The sequence below is a fragment of the Gordionus sp. m RMFG-2023 genome, chromosome 1 (genome assembly GCF_954871325.1).
Source record: "Gordionus sp. m RMFG-2023 chromosome 1, tfGorSpeb1-WG-v2, whole genome shotgun sequence".
In the NCBI taxonomy this organism is placed as follows: domain Eukaryota; kingdom Metazoa; phylum Nematomorpha; class Gordioida; order Chordodea; family Parachordodidae; genus Gordionus; species Gordionus sp. m RMFG-2023.
In genome coordinates, this window is record NC_088775.1 from 61,593,655 (window position 1) to 61,617,345 (window position 23,691).

The window sequence follows — 23,691 nt, forward strand, 5'->3', positions numbered from 1 at the left end:
AGAGAAAAATCGTATAAGCTTTCAAAATCTTATTTGGAATAGAATATATTCATGACATTATTCTAAATCGTTTTTCCAAGGGATGCTGCAATGCCCTAGCCACTATATTATCGAATTTAATATTTGAAATATATTAAATTTATCTAGGTAATTATTTCAGGGTATCATAAAAACAAGAGATTTTATATGAATGAATTTATATTGATCGTAAAATGGCATAGGCTGTAAAAATGATTATCATAAATTCTGAATATAGAAATAAAATAATATAAAATATTCGAAAACTTGGAATCACTATATTTTCAAAGATATTTTTTGAAATAAAATATTTTTATATAGGAAATTATTTGAGTATATCAAAATCTTTTTCCAAAATATGCTAATTCGGGTTTTCATATTCTCGCATATTATTTGGAAAATCATATTCGAATAAGACAAATCCCAAAAAAGCCACATGCTTAGGAAAATTCGTGACGGAGATGAATTAAACCGATCCAATGAATAAAAAAGACGCCATTTCTTATGGGAAGTTTGTAATAAAGATGATTCCAACGGCATCCTTCTGTGGACAGAAAGCCGTAATTCTTATTACCGAGGTAATCTGAACGGGAAAATGATAAAGTAATGATTACAAGAAAGAAATTTCCTGTCCGAAGATATGGAAGATCTATGAACCACCATACGTGTGACCTAGATCCGTTTAGACAATGATTTTCAAAAAAAGTAACAGGGAAACAAGCTAATACCCCAATACCCTATGGGATCATGACTACTTATATTTGGACAATGATTCTCATCGAAGCCACTGGGGATTGTATGGAATTATTATAGCCACAACCACTGATGCAAATGGAACATATTAATAGTAAATAATTTTGGAATTTTTGTACTATATGCAATTGATAATATGTTAGGGTATTTTTTATATATATTGGAGCCTGGCTTGTCAAGGGTGGGCGTGTTGCATTTTGTAAAAATTACATTTATAATCAAATTGTTTATTTTTTAAATCCTATGTATTTAAAATTATATATAAAATTATATTTATTTTTTGTAATTCCATATATTTTATTATATTTCTGACGATAGCTTGAATCTCTGACCCTTTTTAATGTCTTTTTTATTTTATAAAAGTTAAATTTCTTTGTCTTATAAAATTTCTCACTCTTACTTTTTTTTATCGAAAAAGAAATAAAAGATGTTATAAAAACTGTCTTCATTTGCAAAATTAAGTGTATCGCCTCATTAAGTAGTAAAAAATTTAGTAATGCAAAATAGAAATTTAATAAAATATTTTCCATGCCAATCACAGAAATCGAAATTACAAACTTTAGAAATCATACTTTTTCAAAATGAGAGGGATTGCAGACCAATATTTCTTTTGATTTTAAATGGTGAAATTTCGAGTTTAGTATAAATGGATAGAATCTGCGCCGATGTTAACCTTCTGAGAAAAATATCAGAATAAATTTAATCAAAACTGAGTTAGAACCCTATTATAAATAGGCTAAGATTTATGATTTGGATATAATATTTTATGACAAAATTAAAATTTAATAATCATGGTTGAATATTTTAATCTTGGTAAATGAGATTTTTACAATCGCAACCAAAAATGGGAATAGAATTTCTAGCAAAATGTCATTTCAAGTTTTTATGTACAATAATACTAATATTCTTATGCAACTTTGATTTTAAAAAAAAGTTTAATTGATAATTATCACATAATATAATTTCAAAAAGATTGCTCCGTGCTCAAATTATTAATTTAATTTTGACAACTCTTTTGATCCTTCATATATGGCCTAGCTCACAACATTTTTTTCAAGTTCATAGCAAAATTTTTTCGCTCTTCAGTATCACGTAAGATTTTAAATTGTATAATTTTCATATATTTAGAAATGAGTCAAAAGGGCAAAATGGCCGAAATATAAAAAGATAGAAATTTAATTTTCAATATTTGTAGTTTTTTAATTTAAAAATACGTTAATTTTATATTTATGTCTGATAGGTTCAATCGACATATTATTATTATACGAAATAGGTTTTAAAAAGTTCAAAAATCCCGAAATTTATATTTGCAACTTTTTGCAAACAATTGCAATATTATTGTATTTTGACAATAATAAAGGTGATAAAGTGATAAATTTTTCCCTGACAGTATATCGGTGCCAAATATAACGTAATAATACTACATCAAATTTTGAATATTTTGTTAGAATTCATTTATAATAACTAAATTTATAGGTTAAACTAAAATCCAAAGACTTAGATAGAAAATCGTGATTATATACTGTGTCTCACCAGGGTAGTACATATTCTAACTTATGCGAAATAGAAAATGATAATAATTGTAACTACATCAAATTAAAAACAACTAAGCCTAAAAAACAAAAGAATGGCACAAAGAATCAAAAAATTAAATTCCCTGGATGTGCTCTGAAATGTAAATTTTATTATTAGTTAAAAAATTAAATAATTATTTCATTTTACCTTAATTACCAACAAATACTAAACTCCTAAAAATAACAGACAGATTTGAATATTTAGTTAGAATTATTACATTAAGAATAACTAACTTTATAATTTAAAGGTTGAACTAAATCCGATCCTAAGATCTATAATATTGATGGCAAATGTGATAATATATTGTGTCTCAGTGGATTTTTGATTACATATGTTCTTCCCCAGCATCTACTAATAATGATTTTCGATATTATACTTTTAAAGTTTTCTAGGAGATATCAAGCGAGATTCCCCAATTCTTTTTTTAAAGCGGTTTAGAAATGTGCAGCCCGATCCTATGAAAGCGGTATCTATAATAGTTTTTGAGTGCTAACTGAGTATTTCTTCTGGCTTGGGTGAAATCATTGTTAAACGGCTCGATTTGGGCCGATTTTTAAAAACGGCTAACTAAATATTTTAGCCAGAAAAATATTAGCTAAATCTCGATATTTTGTTAATAGATGCTCAAACCTTTGTGCCACCTATGGGCAAAATCTTTAGACTTGCGTAATTCTTTTCTGGATAAAATGTTTAGCCGTTTTTAAAAATCGGCTAAAATCGAGTTGTTTAACAATTCTAGGTGAAATAAGAAATGACAATAATTATACTAAAAAACTTAAAAGAATGAAAATAAACATACTGACTGAATGCGCCCTAAATTGTAAATTTTATTTGAGGTTAAAAAATAAAATACTTATTTAATATATTAATCATTTATTTTTTTTTTTAATATATCTGTTTTTAATACTATTTCAAGTAAAGTTTGATTTAATATGGCACCTTACCAACAGATAACTTAGCATATACTAATCTATAGCAAGTTATTTTGTTTTTCCATTTATCAAATTAGAAAAGTCTATCTCATATATTCTGAAATGTAAGGAGGAATTAATCAATGATTTTGGCATAAATAAAAAAAAAATATATGTCTATTGTGACTATGCCCTAAATTAACATATATTTTAGGAATTTTCGAAGAACCCCTGTTATCAAAAATATAAGTTATTTATAAATTCATGAGTATAAAAATATATGCTTTGCATAGTTTAATTAAAAAAAAAGTAAAGTTAAAATATTTTTAAATATTTCTTCCTAGTATATTAATATTTTATCATGCGAAAATTTAAAGTAGATATTCTTACATTTTTTAAATCTAAAACATTGATGGATAAAAATTTATAGGCCAAATAAAATTATATTTCATTTATCTCTACTAATAACTATAATTAAGTAAAATTTCTAGACCATATGAAATGTTCAGATATCCAAAGAGAGATGACTGGAATTATTTCTGACACTTATTGTGGTACAAAAAAAGAAAGCATGCCCGACAAGATGGAGCCTCCGACATCAAGTGATTTTTAAGAAATATCGGAACTGAACCAGATATTTCATCTGAAGGTTACATAACAATTTTATACACTATTTTTCAAAAAAATAATATGGATTTGGTTGAAATTATAGAAACCCAAAAGATAATATCGATCAAGAATTTTACGAGAGTGTGATTGTTGAGGCGAAATTATAAGATTTAAAAATTCGCAAGCCTCTCGACTTGCATTTAGACAAATAAATCACTCCAGTATTAAGGTGGACTCATCTGGGGATTACTCTAAAATAATGAATATTACTCCAATTTTGGATACATTTTTCAAATCAATCAACGATTTGTGATTTATCAAATGGCTCTATCCCATTTACAAATACTATTATACATAGAAATTTGCTGAGAATATAAATGTATCTGAAAGTCAATTAGTTTCAGAATTAAAATTAAAATTAATATCCCCCAAGAAGCTCATGAAACATTACATACTTTAAAATATATAGCCTTTTCCAAATATATTATGTATATTTTGTCAACAATACCAATTAGTACAAGCAAAAATGAGAGGAATTTTTCTTCATTATGGAGAATATAAATTTATCTCAAAAGTACGATATCAGAAAATCAATTGTCCGCTTAGTATACATAAAAATTTAATCCCCAATACAGAAAAACCCTTTGAAAAATTAGAGCAGTGGTATAGAAGAATAAATTTTGACCAATATTTGATTAACTTTTAAAATCATTATATAATATTTAATTCTAAATTTATTGACCCGGTTTATATATAGCTATAATATTGTTAAAAATAATCATCATGTTTATATTAAATAAGGAATTATAAAAATATAAATTAAAAAGATTTTTCTTTAAGATTTATATATATATATATATATATATATATATATAGTTTATAATTAATTTTTTATCAAATTTATAAAAATCGAAAAGAACTGTTATAAATTTTAAACCGAACCATGAATTTATTCAAAAAAATCGAAATGGAACAAAACCTTTATAAAATTTCAAACTAAAAATCGAAACGAACAGAACCGCTATATTTAACGGTTCGAAGCCGATTCGTTCTAATCTAATAAATTTTTAATGTTCCAAAAATAACTATTATAATATTTAAAAAATTCTCCTCCCCCTTCCTGTAAAAAATTCTCGACTAAGCGCCTGAATTATAAATATTTTAGTAATTATAATTAAATATATTTTATTTTCCATAATATGTGATAATTGAATATTTATGATTGTCAAGTAAGATAGCTTATTTATAACTATAATAATAACATAATTTATATCACCATGATTTAATAATATCAATGATTAAATTTAAAATTGAAACATATTTCCCAACCCGAAATAACAATTTCTCGTCAAGACCCCTCCATTAAATAAAAAATACAATTCCCTAATCAACCCAGCAGACCATTATTATGTAGCAAAGGTAGGCACAAATATTGGCATAAGTTTCAGAATTTATATAACCAAAGTGATTCGCCAACTTTGTGTTTATTATTTAAAAATATATATTATCCTTAACTTTTACCGAATCTAATATTTGATATAAATATAGATCAGAAGTTTTCTACATTAATGATTTTTTCTTAAAAAATGGTAAATTTTCTCTCTTTCCTTGAATTGAAGAGTAAAAGTAATCATACTAATCTCTAATAATAAATTTTTAAAATGAAAATATAGAAAATAAAAAGAAAAAATATTAAGAGAATATATATAAAAAAAGAAAATAGCACCTGATTATCAGTGAAGGCAGATAAATTTGAGACTGTGTTAAGCGTGCGAACCAGTAACTCTATCCTGGGTTCGGTCAATTCTTTTAAATCCTCCTCGCAATCATTCCCATTTCTCCAGGAATTCTTTGTATCATTCACGCAGTTTCTGAAGTCAGAATGAAAGAATTGATGTAAAATTTCGTCTTCCAAAGCAGATTTCAACACCTCAACATAATTCATTGCTTTTTTATGATCTAATTTATGGGCTTCGTAATGGTTAGGTGTGAATGCCTGATAACAAGTTTTATATATTATAGTTAAATGGAAAAAAAGTGGGTGTTCGTAAATTATCCTGCTAAAGATATATAAGTATTAGTTGAGGGGTGGTGGCTGAAGGTATTTAATGTTATTTAAGAATTATGTATTTTGAATTAATATGAATTTCAACCAGCGACGTAAAATTATTCCAATATAAAAAACGTCATGAGTTACAGGCGTTATTTTAAGGTGGGGATAGTTATTTTTATTTAAAAAAAAATTGTTCTTAACTTCTTTTCGATGTCATAAACATGCATCTATTAATATAAACAATCACTAAATATTCATTGAATATAGAAGTATTCTGACTAACCGACCCAAAAAATTAAGTTTTTAAGAAATTTTTAAATAAGTGTGAGCTTAAAAATTTTATATTCAATTCTATTGCAATTCCAAAAGTATATAAAATATTTTTATTGTTAAATCACTTTTATATAATAAGTAACAACATTAATCTATATATATAATAAGTAATAAACAAATATATTATGAAATTTGAATAAATATTTAAAATAATATTTAACAATATATATCGAAGATTTCTTTTTAGAAATACCAAAATTTCCAATTTATCAGAGGTAAACTTGCGGCGATGGTAACTGTCAATATCACCAGCTTCACTAAAAAGATTCTGAAGAGATTATCGCACACTTTTATAAACAGAATGCGCAAAAAAATAACAATATGGCAGAATGGTTATTATTAATTATTAAAAAAAATATGGATTTCGATTTTATTAATAAAAATAAATTATTTTAGATATAACTCTTTTTTTAAAATTTATAACATTTAATTTTTGTTAAAGAAGCCATTTATATCGGATCGGCAAATTTTATAATATTGGCCGATAACCGATATTTTAAAATAGGTGAAATAACGGCCCTATCCGATCTGAAAAAAATATCGGTACATCCCTAGAAAAAATAAAAACCAAAATCCGACCAAAATCACTTTTTTAAATGTAGGGCCCAACCCCAACCTTATTTAAGATGTTTTTTAAAAAATATTAAATTTTTGGGCCAATTTGGCGAAATCTTTAGGCCGTGTCCTCGTTAGTCTTATTTTTGGAATTGGGCTAAGCAGATTTTGAGCTAAGACATATTATTTTGGGTTGTTTTAAGTGTGTACACTAAATAAATATTTTGGGTTGAAAAGAGTCACAAAGACACTTCACCTACTTAAATCTAAATAACCCCATGTCAAATCGACCTAGAAAACGAGATTTTAGGACGACCATATCTAAAATAAACAAAACTTGGCATAATAGTTAACTAAGATATATATTTTAGTAAAATAAAAATCGTAGAACGCTAGCTAAATTGAAAATCGCTAAATGCGTGATTAAATTATATCTTTTTTTGACAATTTATATATCATTTTATAGCCCCTAAAATTCTACATTTGAAAATATTAAAAAATTCATAGTGCATTTGAAAATATTAAAAAATTCAGTGTTGTTTTCTAATTTCCCGTAAAAATAAAATATTAACATGGTTGAAAAGGGATTTTTTGGGTGTTGATATTCGCTAGGAATTATTACTTTCATATTTAACCCTTCAATACTCTGGTGGGGTATATGAAACCCTAGACATGCTAGAAATGATATTACATAAAAACGGTTAAATATTATGATCTGGATTCTTCAGTAGCTTCATCAAATATATCTTAGAATCTATTCCAAATTTCATATATTTCGGTTGAGTAGTTTTTAAGATATAAGCATTTTATTACTGATTGGGGTTTGTGAGACCCCACCAGAGTAAATTTGTAATTTTTTAAGAAATTTTTTTTTAAAATTATAATATATACTACTATATTATAAAATTTATTAAAACAAAATTTAAATATCTTTTATTTTGATTGAGATATATGAAAAAGAAAACTTAAACATTTTTTTTGGTGGAGTTATTTTATTCTTATTTTCACCATCTGGCTCATTTCTCAAATTATTTTTGGATCTTATCTTGCACGTTGGTCATAGACCTGCCTAAAATGAGCGAACGTGAATTATATGAAGGCCTATCCTTCATATAATTTAGCCGATTTTTTTCTCAGGATACCGACAAACCTATTACCCAGAAAATAATTTATGAGTGGAACTAAACCCTCTACCAATAAAGTAGCAAATTAAAAATTAGCAGGAAGTAAAAATATAAATAAGTTATAATGAGAAGTAGAATAAAAATAGAAAGTCATTTTAAAAAAAAATCTTCCAAATACATGGTCTAAAATATTAATTTAAGTTAAATATTTTAATAAGGGACATTAAAGGTGCCATTATCAATTTACTAAATAACCAAATGCAACTCCATATCTTTAAGAATTAACTTATATCTTGTATAATATAGTTTAATTTAATCACCAATAATTAAAAACAATTTAATTACTTTAAAATAGAGGCTTGAACTCTAAGTTATTAGTTCTAATAATGATATAGATTCCTTTGGGAAACTCCTTTACAAGAAATATAAGTCCTCAGCATGTATTCGTCATATGTTCATATATAAGTCTCAAAATATGTTTGAAAACTTTCCTGTCAATCGAAGCTCTCTTTAAGAGATCCCAAGATAAATCTAATTCAGTCAAGGACCTTAAAATTCTCCCAAACCAACTGCCTTTATGGAATAAAAAAGGTTTAAGAGCAATGTCTTCTAGGGATTGATCTATAAGTGCCTGATGAATTAAATTATTCGAGGGGTGTCTCAAAATATGGCCCACCAACTCAATTTTCCTATATTCTATTGTTTTATGAATAGGACGGATATCGCAACTCGCCCATAACATATAATTAGTAGTGTTTCGCGGATAAAAGGTCCTAGTTAAATATCTTAAACATTTGTTTATAAAAACTTGCATCTTGTTATTATCAGATATATTATCGTTTCACGTTTCCATACCATAGTATAAGGAAGCTAATATTAAGACTTTAAAGAGTCTTATCTTTAGAGGAATAGATATTTGCCTAGATGACCAAATCTTCATCAAGGACCTGTACTCAGCGTCTACATGAGCGGGAGGGGTAGGAACAGTTTGCATCCTATTCTTTTGAGGGGGTAGGCTGCTTTAATGGGGATATGATAAATTTTTTGGGGGTTATCTATTAAATTTTGAGATCAAATAGGACAAAATTTATTGCTGTAAAAATTAATACTTTTATTATAGAATTATTATAATACAATTCATCGACCAAATCTATATATTGCAAACAATCATACACATTGTTTTCCAAATAAAACTTTCTGCTATCCTTTGTAATCTAATTTAAAAGGTTTAGATATTTTAGCAAGCTCATAATGCCATAATAATTAATTCATTGTAAATAATGGAGGTTTTCATTGAATTTATTATCTAAAAAATAAATTCTTTATATTCAATCGATAGTTGGTAGTAGAGATAGATTAATTTAAGTTATCCTTTATTAATTCTCTGAAAAGTGTATCAATAAATTAAAAAGGTGAAAATAATAATAGAGAGACACCGCCGCCGAAGGCGGCGATAATTTTTAGGGGGGTAGGCGGTTTTTGAAGGGGCTTTGCATCCAGTGAAAATCCTATCATGTAGATGCTGCCATTCAATTTAAAGTGTTGATCTTTCTTTGTACCACCTCTTATCCAAAAAGACCCCTAAATATTTTAGAATATCCACTTCTGTAATCGTATTACAATCAATATTTAGGGTCACCTGTGAAGAAGTATAAAATGATGTCATCTTCGTCTTTTTATTTAATATCAGACCAAAGTGTCCCGCCTTTACAATGATACAGTTAATAACTGATTGGATGTCTGACACCGATTTATCTACAAGGCATAAATCATCTGCGAAAGCGATAATATTTAAATTTCCTGAGGACCACTGAGCCGAATGTAAATTTATAACTTTTAAAATAATATAATTTGTAATAAAGTTGAATAAGAGAGGTGATAGAACACAACCTTATTTCAAACCCTTCATTATCGGGATTTTAGGAGATTTGCGGCCAGCATGAATAATATGAATTGAATAATCTTTATAAATTAGTTCCAACAAACTTATCAAAATAATCGGGGTACCCACCTCCTCTAATGTCCTCCAAAGTTTTGAGAGTATTATCGAATCAAAAGCTTTTTTAAAATCCAAAGCCACAATAATTAAAACTGACTCTTCCGAATTAACGTTCTATCTAGTTGAATTTTTACTGATAGAATCGCCTCTAAAGTGTTTCGACCTTTCCTAAACGAGACCAATGAGTCTATAAAAAGTGGTTCAAGTAGCGGTCTTAGCCTATTTAATATAATATTTGCAAATATTTTATATACCACCGAATTTAGTGATATTCCTCTCCAATCTTCAAGAAATTTGGGATCTTTCGTTTTAGGGAAGTTAATTAAAGTGGCAGTGATCCAATCATTCGGACACACCCGTTCAAACCATAATCTGGATATAATATGAAGAAGAATCTCTGCAGATAGTCTAGAGTCAGTCTTCAGGTGTTCACTATATAATAAATCTTGACCACAAGCTTTATGATTATTCAGTTTCTTAATTATTCCAACTAGTTCAGCTTTAGTTGTGGAAAAATCCTGGCATCATTTGAGGGGGATTGAAACGTAAATGAACTTTGTTGAACATTACTTAAACTAGGTTGTGGGGGCCAAATTTTCGAAGTTAAGGTTGTGTTCTATCGCCTCTCTTATTTAACTTTATTACAAATTATATTATTTTAAAAGTTAGAAATTTACATTAGGCTCAGTGGTCCTCAGGAAATTTAAATATTAACGCTTTCTCAGATGATTTATGCCTTGTAGGTAAATCGGTGTCCGACATCCAATCAGTTATTAACTGTATCGTTGTAGAGGCGGGACACTTTGGTCTGATATTAAATAAAGAAAAGACAAAAATGATGACATCATTTTATACATCTTCACAGGTGACCCTTAATATTGATGGTAATACGATTACAGAAGTGGATATTCTAAAATATTTAGGGATCTTATTGGATAAGAAAGGTGGTACAAAGAAAGATCAACACTTTAAATTGAATAAAACTAGGGTAAAGTACAGGTCCTTGATGAAGATTTGGTCATCTAGGCAAATATCTATTCCTTTAAAGATAAGACTCTTTAAAGTCTTAATATTAGCTTCCTTATACTATGGTATGGAAACGTGAAACGATAATATATCTGATAATATCAAGATGCAAGTTTTTATAAACAAATGTTTAAGATATTTAACTAGGACCTTTTATCCGCGAAACACTACTAATTATATGTTATGGGCGAGTTGCGATATCCGTCCTATTCATAAAACAATAGAATATAGGAAAATTGAGTTGGTGGGCCATATTTTGAGACACCCCTCGAATTATTTAATTCATCAGGCACTTATAGATCAATCCCTAGAAGACATTGCTCTTAAACCTTTTTTTATTCCATAAAGGCACTTGGTTTGGGAGAATTTTAAGGTCCTTGACTGAATTAGATTTATCTTTCAATCCAATGAAACTAGTGTAGGCTTAGCCTTTTTTCGCTCCATTTTAAAAAGATCAGAAGCAAGTTCAAACATATTTTGAGACTTATATATGAACATATGACGAATACATGCTGAGGACTTATATATCTTGTAAAGGAGTTTCCCAAAGAAATCTATATCATTATTGGAAGTAATAACCTAGAGTTCAAGCCTCTATTATAAAGTAATTAAATTGTTTTTTAATTATATGTGATTAAATTAAACTATATTATACAGGATATAAGTTAATTCTTAAAGATATGGAGTTGCATTTGGTTATTTAGTAAATTGATAATGGCCCCTTTAATATACCATATTGAAATATTTAACTTGAATTAATATTTTAGACCATTGTATTTGGAAGATTTTTTTTTATAATGACTTTCTATTTTTATTCTACTTCTCATTATAACTTATTTATATTTTTACTTCCTGCTAATTTTCTAATTTACTACTTTATTGATAGAGCGTTTAGTTCCACTCATAAATTATTTTCTGGGTAATAGGTTTGTCTGTATCCTGAGAAAAAAATCGGCTAAATTATATGAAGGATAGGCCTTCATATAATTCACGTTCGCTTATTTTGGGCAGGTCTATGACAACGTGCAAGATAAGATCATATACCAGACAACAAGCTTAAATATTATAATATGGAATTATTTATCATATCTATTTCTCTGTAAAATTAGATAAAAATAAGGTGACTCAATTATGGAAATCTGATGGGTTGGGAATTGAGATATTTTGAGCAACAATGACACTCAAAAGATTCAGAATTCTAATTCATACAATAAGATTTTATGACATATTAACAAGAGAAGAGAGAAAAATGGTAGACAATGCAACTCACATTAAATATTTTTCAAGAATTTGTTGATAACTGCTACAGATCTTATACAATATCAGAATATGCAACCCTAGATGAAATGCTTCCAGCATTTCATGGTAAATGCCCATTCAGGCAATACATGCCAAATAAACCATCAAAATATGGCATAAAACTATACTCCTTATAAAAAAAACAAAATATTTTTGTCAAATATGTAAAATAAATATATGTTTAGAACACATTAATATTTTATGTAATATTTAGCATGTCAAATTTAGCATATTTCAATGTTCTATATTTTTTATATATTAAAATGTATAAGGTAATATTTTTTTTATATTGAAGAATAAAGATCCATATTATGAATTATCATGATTATGTGATGGATAAGTTATTTTTTTAATTTTATTTTAAATTTAAAAAAAGTAAGCTTTTTTAAAAAAATTTTGGCACAAATTATAATTATCCTCAACAAATATTTTATCAAGCTTAAGGTTAGATCTATCTTATATCCAAATATCCAAATATCAAATGAAAATAATGAATATAACTAGAGATATATATACATTTGAAATTGCGGTCTATTAAACCCCACCCGAGTACTAACGTCATCTTTTTCAACGAAGTATTGAAAAGTTAACTGTTTCATAAAATTCGATAGCCATTTTTGTTTTTAGTCTTATTTACATTTTTATTATTTTTTTAAATAAAGTATTATATTGATATTAAAATTTAAAAAATCCATTAAGTATGACCAATATGATGTCCTGGGGCAATATACAAGCAGGCAGCCCATACATATACGTTTATTATTAGGACGCTATATTGTAAAATAAACATATTTTAAAATTTTATATACAAACTACTTTAAAATAAGACCTATTGTTTTTATTGTATTCCATTTTAAATTTCCTGATGCGATAATTTGTCCTGTCGCTGTTATGAGATCTATTATCGATATTACAGTGTTGTGCAGATTTGATGGAAAAAATTTTCATAATTTTTAATTTGCAAATAAAATTATTTGAGTTACAAAATATCTACAATAACATTTTATATTCTTATCAATTCTTACAAATTAAATTATTTTATTTACAAACGAATTAAAAAATGGAAATGTTTCAATTAAATCTGCACATCTATTTGATTAATGGGCAGCCATCTCTTTTCCTGAATTGTGTGATAAAAGATTTTTTTTATTACAGTGGCTAACCACCAAAAATCGTCATAAATACATATGACCGGTCTTTAGGACCAAGGTCTGAACTAGTCTTTTTTTCTAAACATGTGTATGACGATTTTTGATCCACACCCACAGTACTAAAAAAGAAAGAAATTACTGATGAGATATATTTCCTTTTTACATCCCCAGGGAGACCATTGCATCCTTCTTTTATCCTACAAGTGACATCAAGTAATAACGGTAGTAGATCCACAATAGCAACAGAATATGTCTACAAATTATAGCCTCAGGAAATTCTAGTTTTTATAATAGTTTGTAGATAAAATTTTAAAATGTGTTCATTTTACAAATAGGGTCCTAATAGTTACCTATCATATCTGCATGGGCTGCCTGTTACATATCGCCCCAGAACATCTTATACTTAATAGATTTTTTAATTTTAATACCAATACAATTCATATTTTTAATAAATATATTATAATGATTATCAAATATAACGCCCTATATTATTTATTTTTCTTTATAAAAATTTAAATAAAATTAAAAAAACAAAATGGCTATAGAGAATTTTGATTAAATAGTTTAATATAAAGGTAATAAACATTTATAAACGCCCCAAAAAATCCCTTCTCAGCACTGTTAATTTTGTATTCACTGGAAATTAGATTTGGTATCTATTAATTTTTTTTTGATCTTCCAAATGTAAAATTTTAAGAGCTATAAAATGATATATAATTTGTAACTCTATCTTAAGTATTTTTTTAAAAAGAGATTTAATGAAATCACGCATTGCGCGATTTACTTTGAAAGCGTATATCTTTGTATCTGGCTGAGCTAACGCTCTATAATTTTGATTTTATTAACATTTATAAGTAACATGCCAAGTTTCATTTATTTATGAGATGATCGTCCGAAACACTGGTTGATTTTTAATGGAATGACCCCTCTTTATTTTTAAGTTATTTAGAGGAAGCTATATATGTGGCTAAATAGATTACTCTTTAGAAATAAAACAAATTAGAACACGGCCTTAGGACTGAAAATGAATAAGTATTAAATTTTATGTTTGCTTAAAATATATTAGAGAAATAAGGGGATTCAATAAAATTTCCTCGTATACCTGATTATTTTCAACTTTAGAGGGTGTCTTATTATCATTGCCCAATTTGTAGTGTGGTTTTTTTGTTCTAGGAAAAGTGTTAACACTAAAAAGCTCCTCATTGTCATTAATTTTATTTAAATCTGGAGTAGTAGGTAATTTAACTTCACCATGTTCAGAGTAGAGTGGGAAGGAAGCAAAGGATGAACGTATGCTTTGAAGAGAATTTGATAGAGGTGAGGATATACTTCTAGTTTTAACCAAATTACTATTTACATTAGGTTCAATTTGAATAATATGAAAACTATTTTTGTCCTGAACATATTTTATCTTATCATGGGGAACGTGATTTGAATGATCGGGAAATATGTGAATGTTAGAAATCGAGTTTTTAAACGTGTTTTCAATCCCAGTGTCAGTGTTTGGTGTAACTTTCAAAAGAGGTGATAGTATGCTTGGGGCTGATTGATTTTGTGCTTGTATCTCTCTTTCTAAAGCTATAAAGTCTTTTATTTCCTCCTGCTCTTGTATATCGATAAGGAGTGATGATGAATCATTTATAACTTGAATTATTTTCAAAATTTAAGAAACATTTTTCAATAAACACTAAATAATGTAAATATTAAAGTATGGTAAATAATGAGTCTAGGTTTTTTTTTTCATTGGTAAGAAATATCGATTGTAATAATAAAATTTCAAGAATTTAATATTATATAATAAATTCCCCATTTTATATACAAATGGTTGAGCTTATCATTTTATATAAGTAAAGATTAGATCTTTAAAAATATTGATGATAATCATTTAAAAATTTACAGCTTTAACTTTTAATAATAAGGTGTCAAAGATTATAAATTTTAAATCTGTAGAATAAAATGTATACCATGAAGATGATTTATGAAGAGGACTATAGAAAATATAATTTATCTATCTAAAATAAATAAAATATAATTGTTTGAATTTTAGTTTTACAATAAGGTCCACCTTTAAAACCCTATCCTTTTTTCAATAATATGATACATTTTATTTTCGACAGATTCATTTTTATAAAAAAAAATTGTTTATCTTTTATCATGTTTTTATAACATGGGTGAGCCGCAGAGTTGTTAAAGTGTAGCGCGCTACTTAAAGCGCTATCTTTTTTGGTAGCTATAGTTAATAGCTGCTACTTTTTTTGTAATCTTTAATTTTTTAGCGCGCTACTTAGCTACTTTTAAAAAATATAATGAAGGTAAGTATAAACATGAAACTTTAAATATAATTGTTGTATATTATAATATTTTTTTTTATATTTGTAATGTCAATCATTTTAACTTAGATTTTTGTGATATTTTTTTTTTATCGTTTTTGATGAAAAATGATTTTTTTTATTACTCATTAATTTTTTTTTATGAAAAACTTATTGAAATGGATTAATTTTTTTTTATGAATATTAAAGAAATAAAAGTGTATAAAAAACCCATACGTTTCTTTACGATTTTTGTAATTTGAATAAGTTATTTCTATATTTAGAACTTTGCCAGTTTGGATTGTCTGCTCAATTTTGATAGTTATTTTTATTTAGTTTGTCATTTCTATTTCTGTTTTTTTAATTTCGTCTTTTTTGACAGTTGTTGACCGTGACTACAGGATAGTCTTGATACCAAAGTTATTCGTTATTATAAGGTAAAAACAATATTTTTATTTTATATTTTGTATCTCTCCTCAGGACACAACGCAATCACATTTTTGTTAAAATTTTTTTAGAAATTTAATTAATTTAAAAAAAAAGAAGAAAAAAACGTATTTTTAAATATTCTAAAATTACTTATTTACCACGGCCGATTTAAAGTAATATAAATTTTTGAGATAATGAGATGGGCTTATGTTTAATTTTGATATTGAGCCTAGCTTATTTAACAAAATTTCGGGGTATCGTATTACTTATCAAAATTTGTATAAAATGGTTGATAAATTTGATGTAAATAATTTGTTAGTGACAATATTATTATTGGTCATAATATATGGGTTGTCTATAATATTAAGATTTTTAATCGGAAAATGTACCTTGGTTGTAACCAAGGTATATGGTAATTGGAAAAAAGACACTCCAGTGTCGGCTGATTGTTGGGAAGAAATTTCGGTCTTGGAAAGTATTTTAAATGTGGTTTTAAATGAAATCAAGAACGGCAGACCAGAAATAGTAGAAACTTTGGAATGTAATAACGATGATCGTTTGGATATTGTGGAGAGATCTGTAGTTATCCTCCAAGAATTGAAAGAAATAAAAGAAGTGATTAAGATTATATATCAAGATATAAATAAATTGGTTATTGCGAATAGTAATGGTAATAAAGGCCAAATATGTGGTCCGACATGGTCAAATGGAAAAAATATCTCCGTTGAAAAAAATGGTTTTTCTGGTAATAAGAAAATCTTAGAAGATTTGAAATGTACCCGCTGAGGGTATAGGGGCCACAAGGTAGAGACCTGTGTGGTCAAGGTTTTCGTGGGGTCTTTCCGTTAAAGAAATTGACATTAGAAAATTCTAATGTTAGAAAAATTTCTGGTACCAACACGAATAAATGTGAGGTTTTACGATCAAATTATGGTAAATCCCGTTTGTGCTTTAAATGTAACAAACTGGGACATGTAGCCATAAATTGTACCAAAAATTGACTATATGATTGCAGGTGAGGTGTAATCATATAGTAAGTAGGAGATCGGGAGGTAGAAATAATAATGAAGTAAATAACCATGCTGAAATGAGATATGATTCTCGTAAAAGCCGTGGTTTTAACAGAAATTTTTTTTATCCTGATGATAAACATAAAAATAATGAAGATTCTAATAATTTTAAATGGGAGAAATATTCTTAAGGGTATTGTTAAATATTCCGATAAAAGGGATGTTAATACTTTCAGATGGGAAAAATATCCCAGTTATATTGTAAAAAAATATATGAATATTGTTAATGAACCACTAAACTCCGAGTTGAATTTATGTTCAAATGGGAATTCTCATGAAACTGATGTTTCAAATGAGATTAATATTGATCAGTCAATTAAAACATATGAGATTTTAATGACTGAGAGATTAGTCGAACCTTGTCCTTGTCCAAGAGTTATTGTAAGAGTTGACTCGAGGGACATCGACATGTTGTTCAACACAGGGGCTAGCATATCTATAATGTCTAGAAGAAATTATTATAAGCATTGGCCTGGGGGTAAACTTGAAAAAGAATCTATGTGTAGACAATTTGATGGGTCTGAAATTGTAATTTTGGGAAAAACTAAGTTGGGATTAATTATCCATGATACCACGTTTTCCCTAGATTTATGGGTAGTAAAGAAAGATGTGGAAACCATCATGGGGTGGGATTGGATTGTTCAGTTAGGTCCTTTCAATAATTATTGGAATATTTTTGCCATACATAAGGGTTCGGCCTTAAATGAGACTAAAAACAAAAATATTGCTAATAGTGCTCGAGAAAAAATTTATGAAATAGAAGGGAAGGAATTAACCGTAAAAGAAGAGAATTCAACCCTTAATTCTGATAGATATGTAAATTCCACGGAATTAATGGTTAAGGACAATATTAGCATTAATGAAAACACAATGGTTGCTATTGATATTCATGAATTACATAAAATGCGTGAAAATATATCTCTTTTAATGAAGAAATATGAAATAATTTTCGAAGAAAAGTTAGGATGTCTTAATGATTATCAGGTGGATGTAAAATTAAGGGAGGGATTTTCACCTATTTTTTAGCGTGTCGACGAGTTCCTTTTGAATGGAAAAAGGAAAAAAGTTGGATCAATGGGTTAAAGATGACATTATTGTTCCAGTGGAATATAGTGTATAGGCAACCCCGTTGGTACCGGTTAAGAAGTCAAATGGTAAATTGAGGCTCTGTGCTGATTTCAGAGTAACCTTAAATCGATGGGTAGCAGAGGTTAAATATCCGTTACCTCGAATTGAGGAAATTTTGGCTCAGTTAAAGGGAGCAAAATATTTTTCAAAGGTTGATTTTTCGTCAGCCTATCTACAATTACCTTTGAGGGAGGAAATTCGTAAATTATTGACGATAACGACTCATAAAGGGTTGTTCGCTTTTTGTAGATTACCATTTGGGTTGAGTGTGTCGGCCCCTATTTTTCAGCGTACCATGGCGTCCGTTTTCCAAGGACTAGAGGGGGTATTTTATTATATGGATGACGTACTGATTACAGGGATGACGCCTGAACAGCATAACCGACGTTTGAAGGAAGTTTTTAAGAGAATTCATGGTAAAGGTTTGAGAGCCAGTAAGGAGAAAAGCATTTTGGGCGTTTTGAAGAATATATTAAATTTGAAGCAGCCCAATAGTAAGGCTGAGGTGCAGTCCTTTTTGGGTATGGTAAATTACTACCATCGTTTTATCGAGGATTTTGCGAAGGTAGCTGCTCCGTTATATGAGTTATTAAAAAAGGGTGTTCATTTTGATTGGAAAGTGGAACAACAAGAAGCGTTTGAAATTTTAAAGGGAAAAATTGAGGAAGAGCCAATTTTAGTATGTTTCAACAATGATTTAGAAATCATATTAGCTATTGATGCATCTAACAAAGATGTTGGAGGAGCCTTATTACATTTAATTGATGGTGTGGAAAGACCCATCCTTTTTTTCTCGCGAGTTTTTAGGGATGTAGAAACGAGATATTCTGTGATTGAACAGGAGGCCTTGGCCGTGATTTTCGGTTTGACAAAATGTCGTGAATATTTGATTGGTAAAAAATTTGTAATTTTACCGATCACAAACCTTAATCCACTTATTCCGAAAGGATAATAGGGAGTTGATGTTATCTCCTCGGTTGCAGCGTTGGTTATTATTAGTGGGCAGTTTTAACGTGGAGGTTAGATATCGTCGAGGCAAAGAGAATCATTTGCCTGATATTTTGTCTAGGTTAGGTTCTGGCTGTGCAGATCCGGAAATAAGTGATAGGATAAGTATTGATAGAGAGAAGGCTTTAGTGCGTACTCTGTCGTATATTTTAAAAGGGGGTCCTACCAATTGGGAGGATTTGAAAACAAATACTGTGAACGACAAAGATCTAAGTCAAGTAAAATTGAGTTTAAAAGGAGAATAACCTTGAAAAACAAATGATTCCTATAAAAAAATACAAAAAGAATTGTCTATTGTTGATGATTGTATTATGAGGGGAAACAGGGCGGTAATTAATTATAAATTACGGAGCAAATTTTTGAATTTATTGCATGCCGGACATCAAGGTCCAGACAAGATGAAATCTTGGGCTCGGGAATATGTATGGTGGCCTGGTATGGGCAATGATATTGAACGGATTACCAGGAAATGCGTTCCTTGCAATACCTGTGCTCCTATGCCCTGTAAAGAGGTAGGGCAAGTTTGGCCTAGAACAAAGAAACCCTGGGAACGTATCCACATTGATTTCTTTGACCTTGATAAAAAATCATATTTTTTAGTGGTAGATTCCTTTTCCAAGTGGATAGAATATGCAGAAATGCATGGTTATACCACTAAAGTAGTTATCAAAAAATTAAGGGAATTATATGCCCGATTTGGTTTTCCCGACACGATAGTGTCTGATGGGGGTCCCGCCTTCGTCAGTGAGGAGTTCAAACATTTTTGTGCTGAGTCACAGACCCAGCATATTCTTACGCCGCCATATCATCCCAGCTCGAATGGACAAGCTGAGAGGATGGTAGCAATTGTTAAAAATTGGATTACGAAGGCTGGTAATCGTAAGGAGGAGGCTTACATGTCTCAATTATATTACTTTAATTCTCGCAATCGAGAGGGGGTTACGCCTGTAGAGTTATTTTTAGGTAGGCGAACACGGGGTCCTTTAGATTGCCAAAGGGGAAAATTATTAACTCAGTGGGAGTAAAATTAGGGGTAAAGTTTTCAGTGGGCCAGAAGGTTTGGACTAGATTGTTTGACAATCGGGGAAAGAGGTCGGGTAGTAGTAAACCGAGGTTCAAAATTAAGTGAAATTTTGTTAATAACCGGGGTTACTGTGAACCGTCATCACGATCATCTAAAATTGGGATAAAATAAGAAGGGCAAATAATATGAGAAGATATACTCGATTTTTTTTTGTTCTGATTTATCTTAAAAGTAATATTTAAACGGTTTATATCGGGTCAATATTCAAAATATTTGGTCATATTTTTTATGTTGTTCAATTTATAAAGGTTTTGATGGTCAATTTCGGTGTAATTTATGGTTCAAATTAGACAAGGGTTAAAAAATTGTTTGGTATGAGCTTGTAAAAAAGAAAAGAAACAAATTTTTGAATGATAAATCCTTTTTTTCAAATGAATAGAAAAGTTTTTCATGGTATTAAAAAGTTTTGTTTGCTTAATGTTATTAAAAATTGTTTATCGTGCGTAATCTGTTTTTATAACCAGATGACTGTTTTAATGAATAGGAAAATTTTTATGGCATTAGTAAAGGTTGGTGGATAAATTTTTGTTTTAAAAATTTTTTTTTGTCTGGCCAGTTGCCAGGGTATATGGTCCTTTAAAAAAAAAAATTTTTTTTTGAAATTGCCATTATGTTTATAAGTCAATTAGAGAAGACATGAATAAGGATTGGGGGATCGCCTGATAGACCTAATATTTGAATAGAAAAGTTTTATTTTTGTGTTAGTAAAAAAGTTTTTGTTTGGTCATGTTTATATTTTGATTATTCACATTGATAAAAAGTTTTTTTTTTTCAATGTGTCTGCCAGTTGTTATTTTTTTTATGTGGTTTTATGTTGTAGCCAGAAAAAGTATATATTTGTTGGAAAGAAAATACAGTATCAATTTAGTAAATGACTTTTTATCATGGTGCTTCATAATATATATATTGAAAAGAGAATCTTGAACATTTGGTAAAAAAATTTATTTTTGTTAAATATTTTGTTATCCCAGCCCTTCTGTTGTATATTTTTTTTTCCCCTAACTTATTTTTATTGGAAATTGCCTCTAATTTTGTAATTAATGTTAAGGAATGAATACTGACCTGGGGATTCACATGACTGGGTTAGATGTTTTTATGGATAAAATATTTTTTGAGGCATAAGTATCATTAATTTTTTTTACGGTCACTTATGATAATTTATTCTCTTTTATATTTTTTTCGTTTGTGTTTCACTTATGTATTTTAATAATTTTAAAAAAAATATATAAAATAATAACAATTTAAATAAATTGCCAAAATCAGATATGAAACGTATTCCCCATTATCAGACTCTTGTCAAAAGTTAATTATCAAGCCAATGCTCATGGAAGTTTATCGTTTACTCAACCTTTCGGAGCAATGACAACCAAGCCCCGATTACGATGTATGACGTCAATGTAGACGAATAGAGATCAAATCCCTTTACGATATGAATATGATATGGTATGAGAATTCGTATTAGCCAATTACCGTTCTAACAATTTACACGAAGATGTCCATATAGCATAGCTTTGTAGACTATGAAGATTCATTATTCTCTTAATATCAGTAATAATCAAGAAGCGCAATTATATAAATAAGGAGTAAAACAACGGGATATCAGATATTCTTCCTATGAACATGATATAAAAAAAAATTCTCTTATTATAATAATCCACAAAGTTCCGCGATACTTACATCCGATAATTCTAATTATATATCGCGAGATTTTACATGATTTATTACATCGAAAATTTTGTGAAAGTATGCAATTATTTTTTTTAAATGTACATGCCATTGGCCCATAAAAAGGTGGCATTAAATTATAATATTTTTTTTATATTTGTTAGATTTTTGTGATATTTTTTTTTATCGTTTTTGATGAAAAATGTTTTTTATTACTCATTAATTTTTTTTTATGAAAAAATTATTGAAATGGATTAATTTTTTTTATGAATATTAAAGAAATAAAAGTGTATAAAAAACCCATACGTTTCTTTGCAATTTTTGTAATTTGAATAAGTTATTTCTATATTTAGATCTTTGCCAGTTTGGATTGTCTGCTCAATTTTGATAGTTATTTTTATTTAGTTTGTCATTTCTATTTCTGTTTTTTTTAATTTCGTCTTTTTTGACAATAATATCATAATTAATTATAATTTTTATGATTTATTATTTATATATTCTCATTTGTATTATAAACCTAAATCACGTGTTAATAATTTAAAATGTCATCGCCTATGGATATCCAAATCGTTGAAAGCGATTCAGACAATGATATTAATGAAATGGAAGATACCAGGGAAGAAAATTTTTTTAATAGCTATAATACAAATTTCCCATTCCCTAGATTTGAAAATTTTTTTAAAATAAATATAAAAACCAAAACTGGCTTCAAATTTATTTGTTTAAAATGTAAAAAAAAATATTTCCTCTTATCAATCCAGTAGCTATAACCTCAAGAAACACCTAAAGGTAAATTGTCATTTTTACATTCTAATAGTATTTATTTTATAAGACTGTTCATGCCAATAGTTTTAAGGAAATGGAGAAACATCTAAATAATTCTGATATAGGCAACTCTACATCCAAAAAGACGAATTTCAAACCAAATTATTAATAATACAAATTCCAATATTTCTCAAAAATTGGCTGATAAAGTTATTGTTGATTTTATAATTGATACAGCTCAGTCAATGCCCTTGGTTGATAATCCATAATTTACCATGATGATTAAAACTCTATCCCTTGGTACAATTTTATGTCACCAGACATAATGAATAAAATAGCAAACTTTAAAGTGATAAAAGATGCTCTAATATTAGAGTTAACAGAGATATCATATATATGTATCACGGCAGATAGTTGGACACATAACAGAAGGTAAAAACTTATAAAATGCAACAAATTACTATAAATATTTATTTTTATTATATAAATTTTTTTATAATCAAAATTAACTATATTTTAATATATAAATGTAAATTTTTATATATTTACTATTCAATAACATTATAAGCCAAAAATAAAACAAATTTGTTTCTAAATTTTTTTTATAAAAAGTAACTAAAGCTACTTTTTTTGACAAATAGCGATAGCGTTAGCGCACTACTTTTAAAAGTAGTGTTTAAAAATTCTGGTGAGCTGAGCCACTCTATAAATATTTTTTTTTTCATTCAAATAAAGATATTTTGAATATTATTTTATATAATTGGAATAATATATTCATGATCATAACTATGAGTTAATCTTAATTTAGGAACCTGGTTTCATGTGAT

At 28.0% G+C, this 23,691-nt stretch overlaps 1 protein-coding gene across 1 annotated transcript in view; it reads right to left on the minus strand.

Annotated features, from left to right (window-relative positions):
* Positions 1-23,691, minus strand: part of LOC135931469 (uncharacterized) — a 45,678-nt gene that overhangs the window by 17,240 nt on the left and 4,747 nt on the right. The window contains exons 2-3 of the mRNA XM_065468600.1: positions 14,509-15,050; positions 5,593-5,862 (exon numbers count right to left, since the gene is read on the minus strand). Coding sequence (XP_065324672.1) covers positions 5,593-5,811 — 219 coding nt within the window. The 5' untranslated portion in view covers positions 5,812-5,862; positions 14,509-15,050. The remainder of the gene's footprint in view (positions 1-5,592; positions 5,863-14,508; positions 15,051-23,691) is intronic.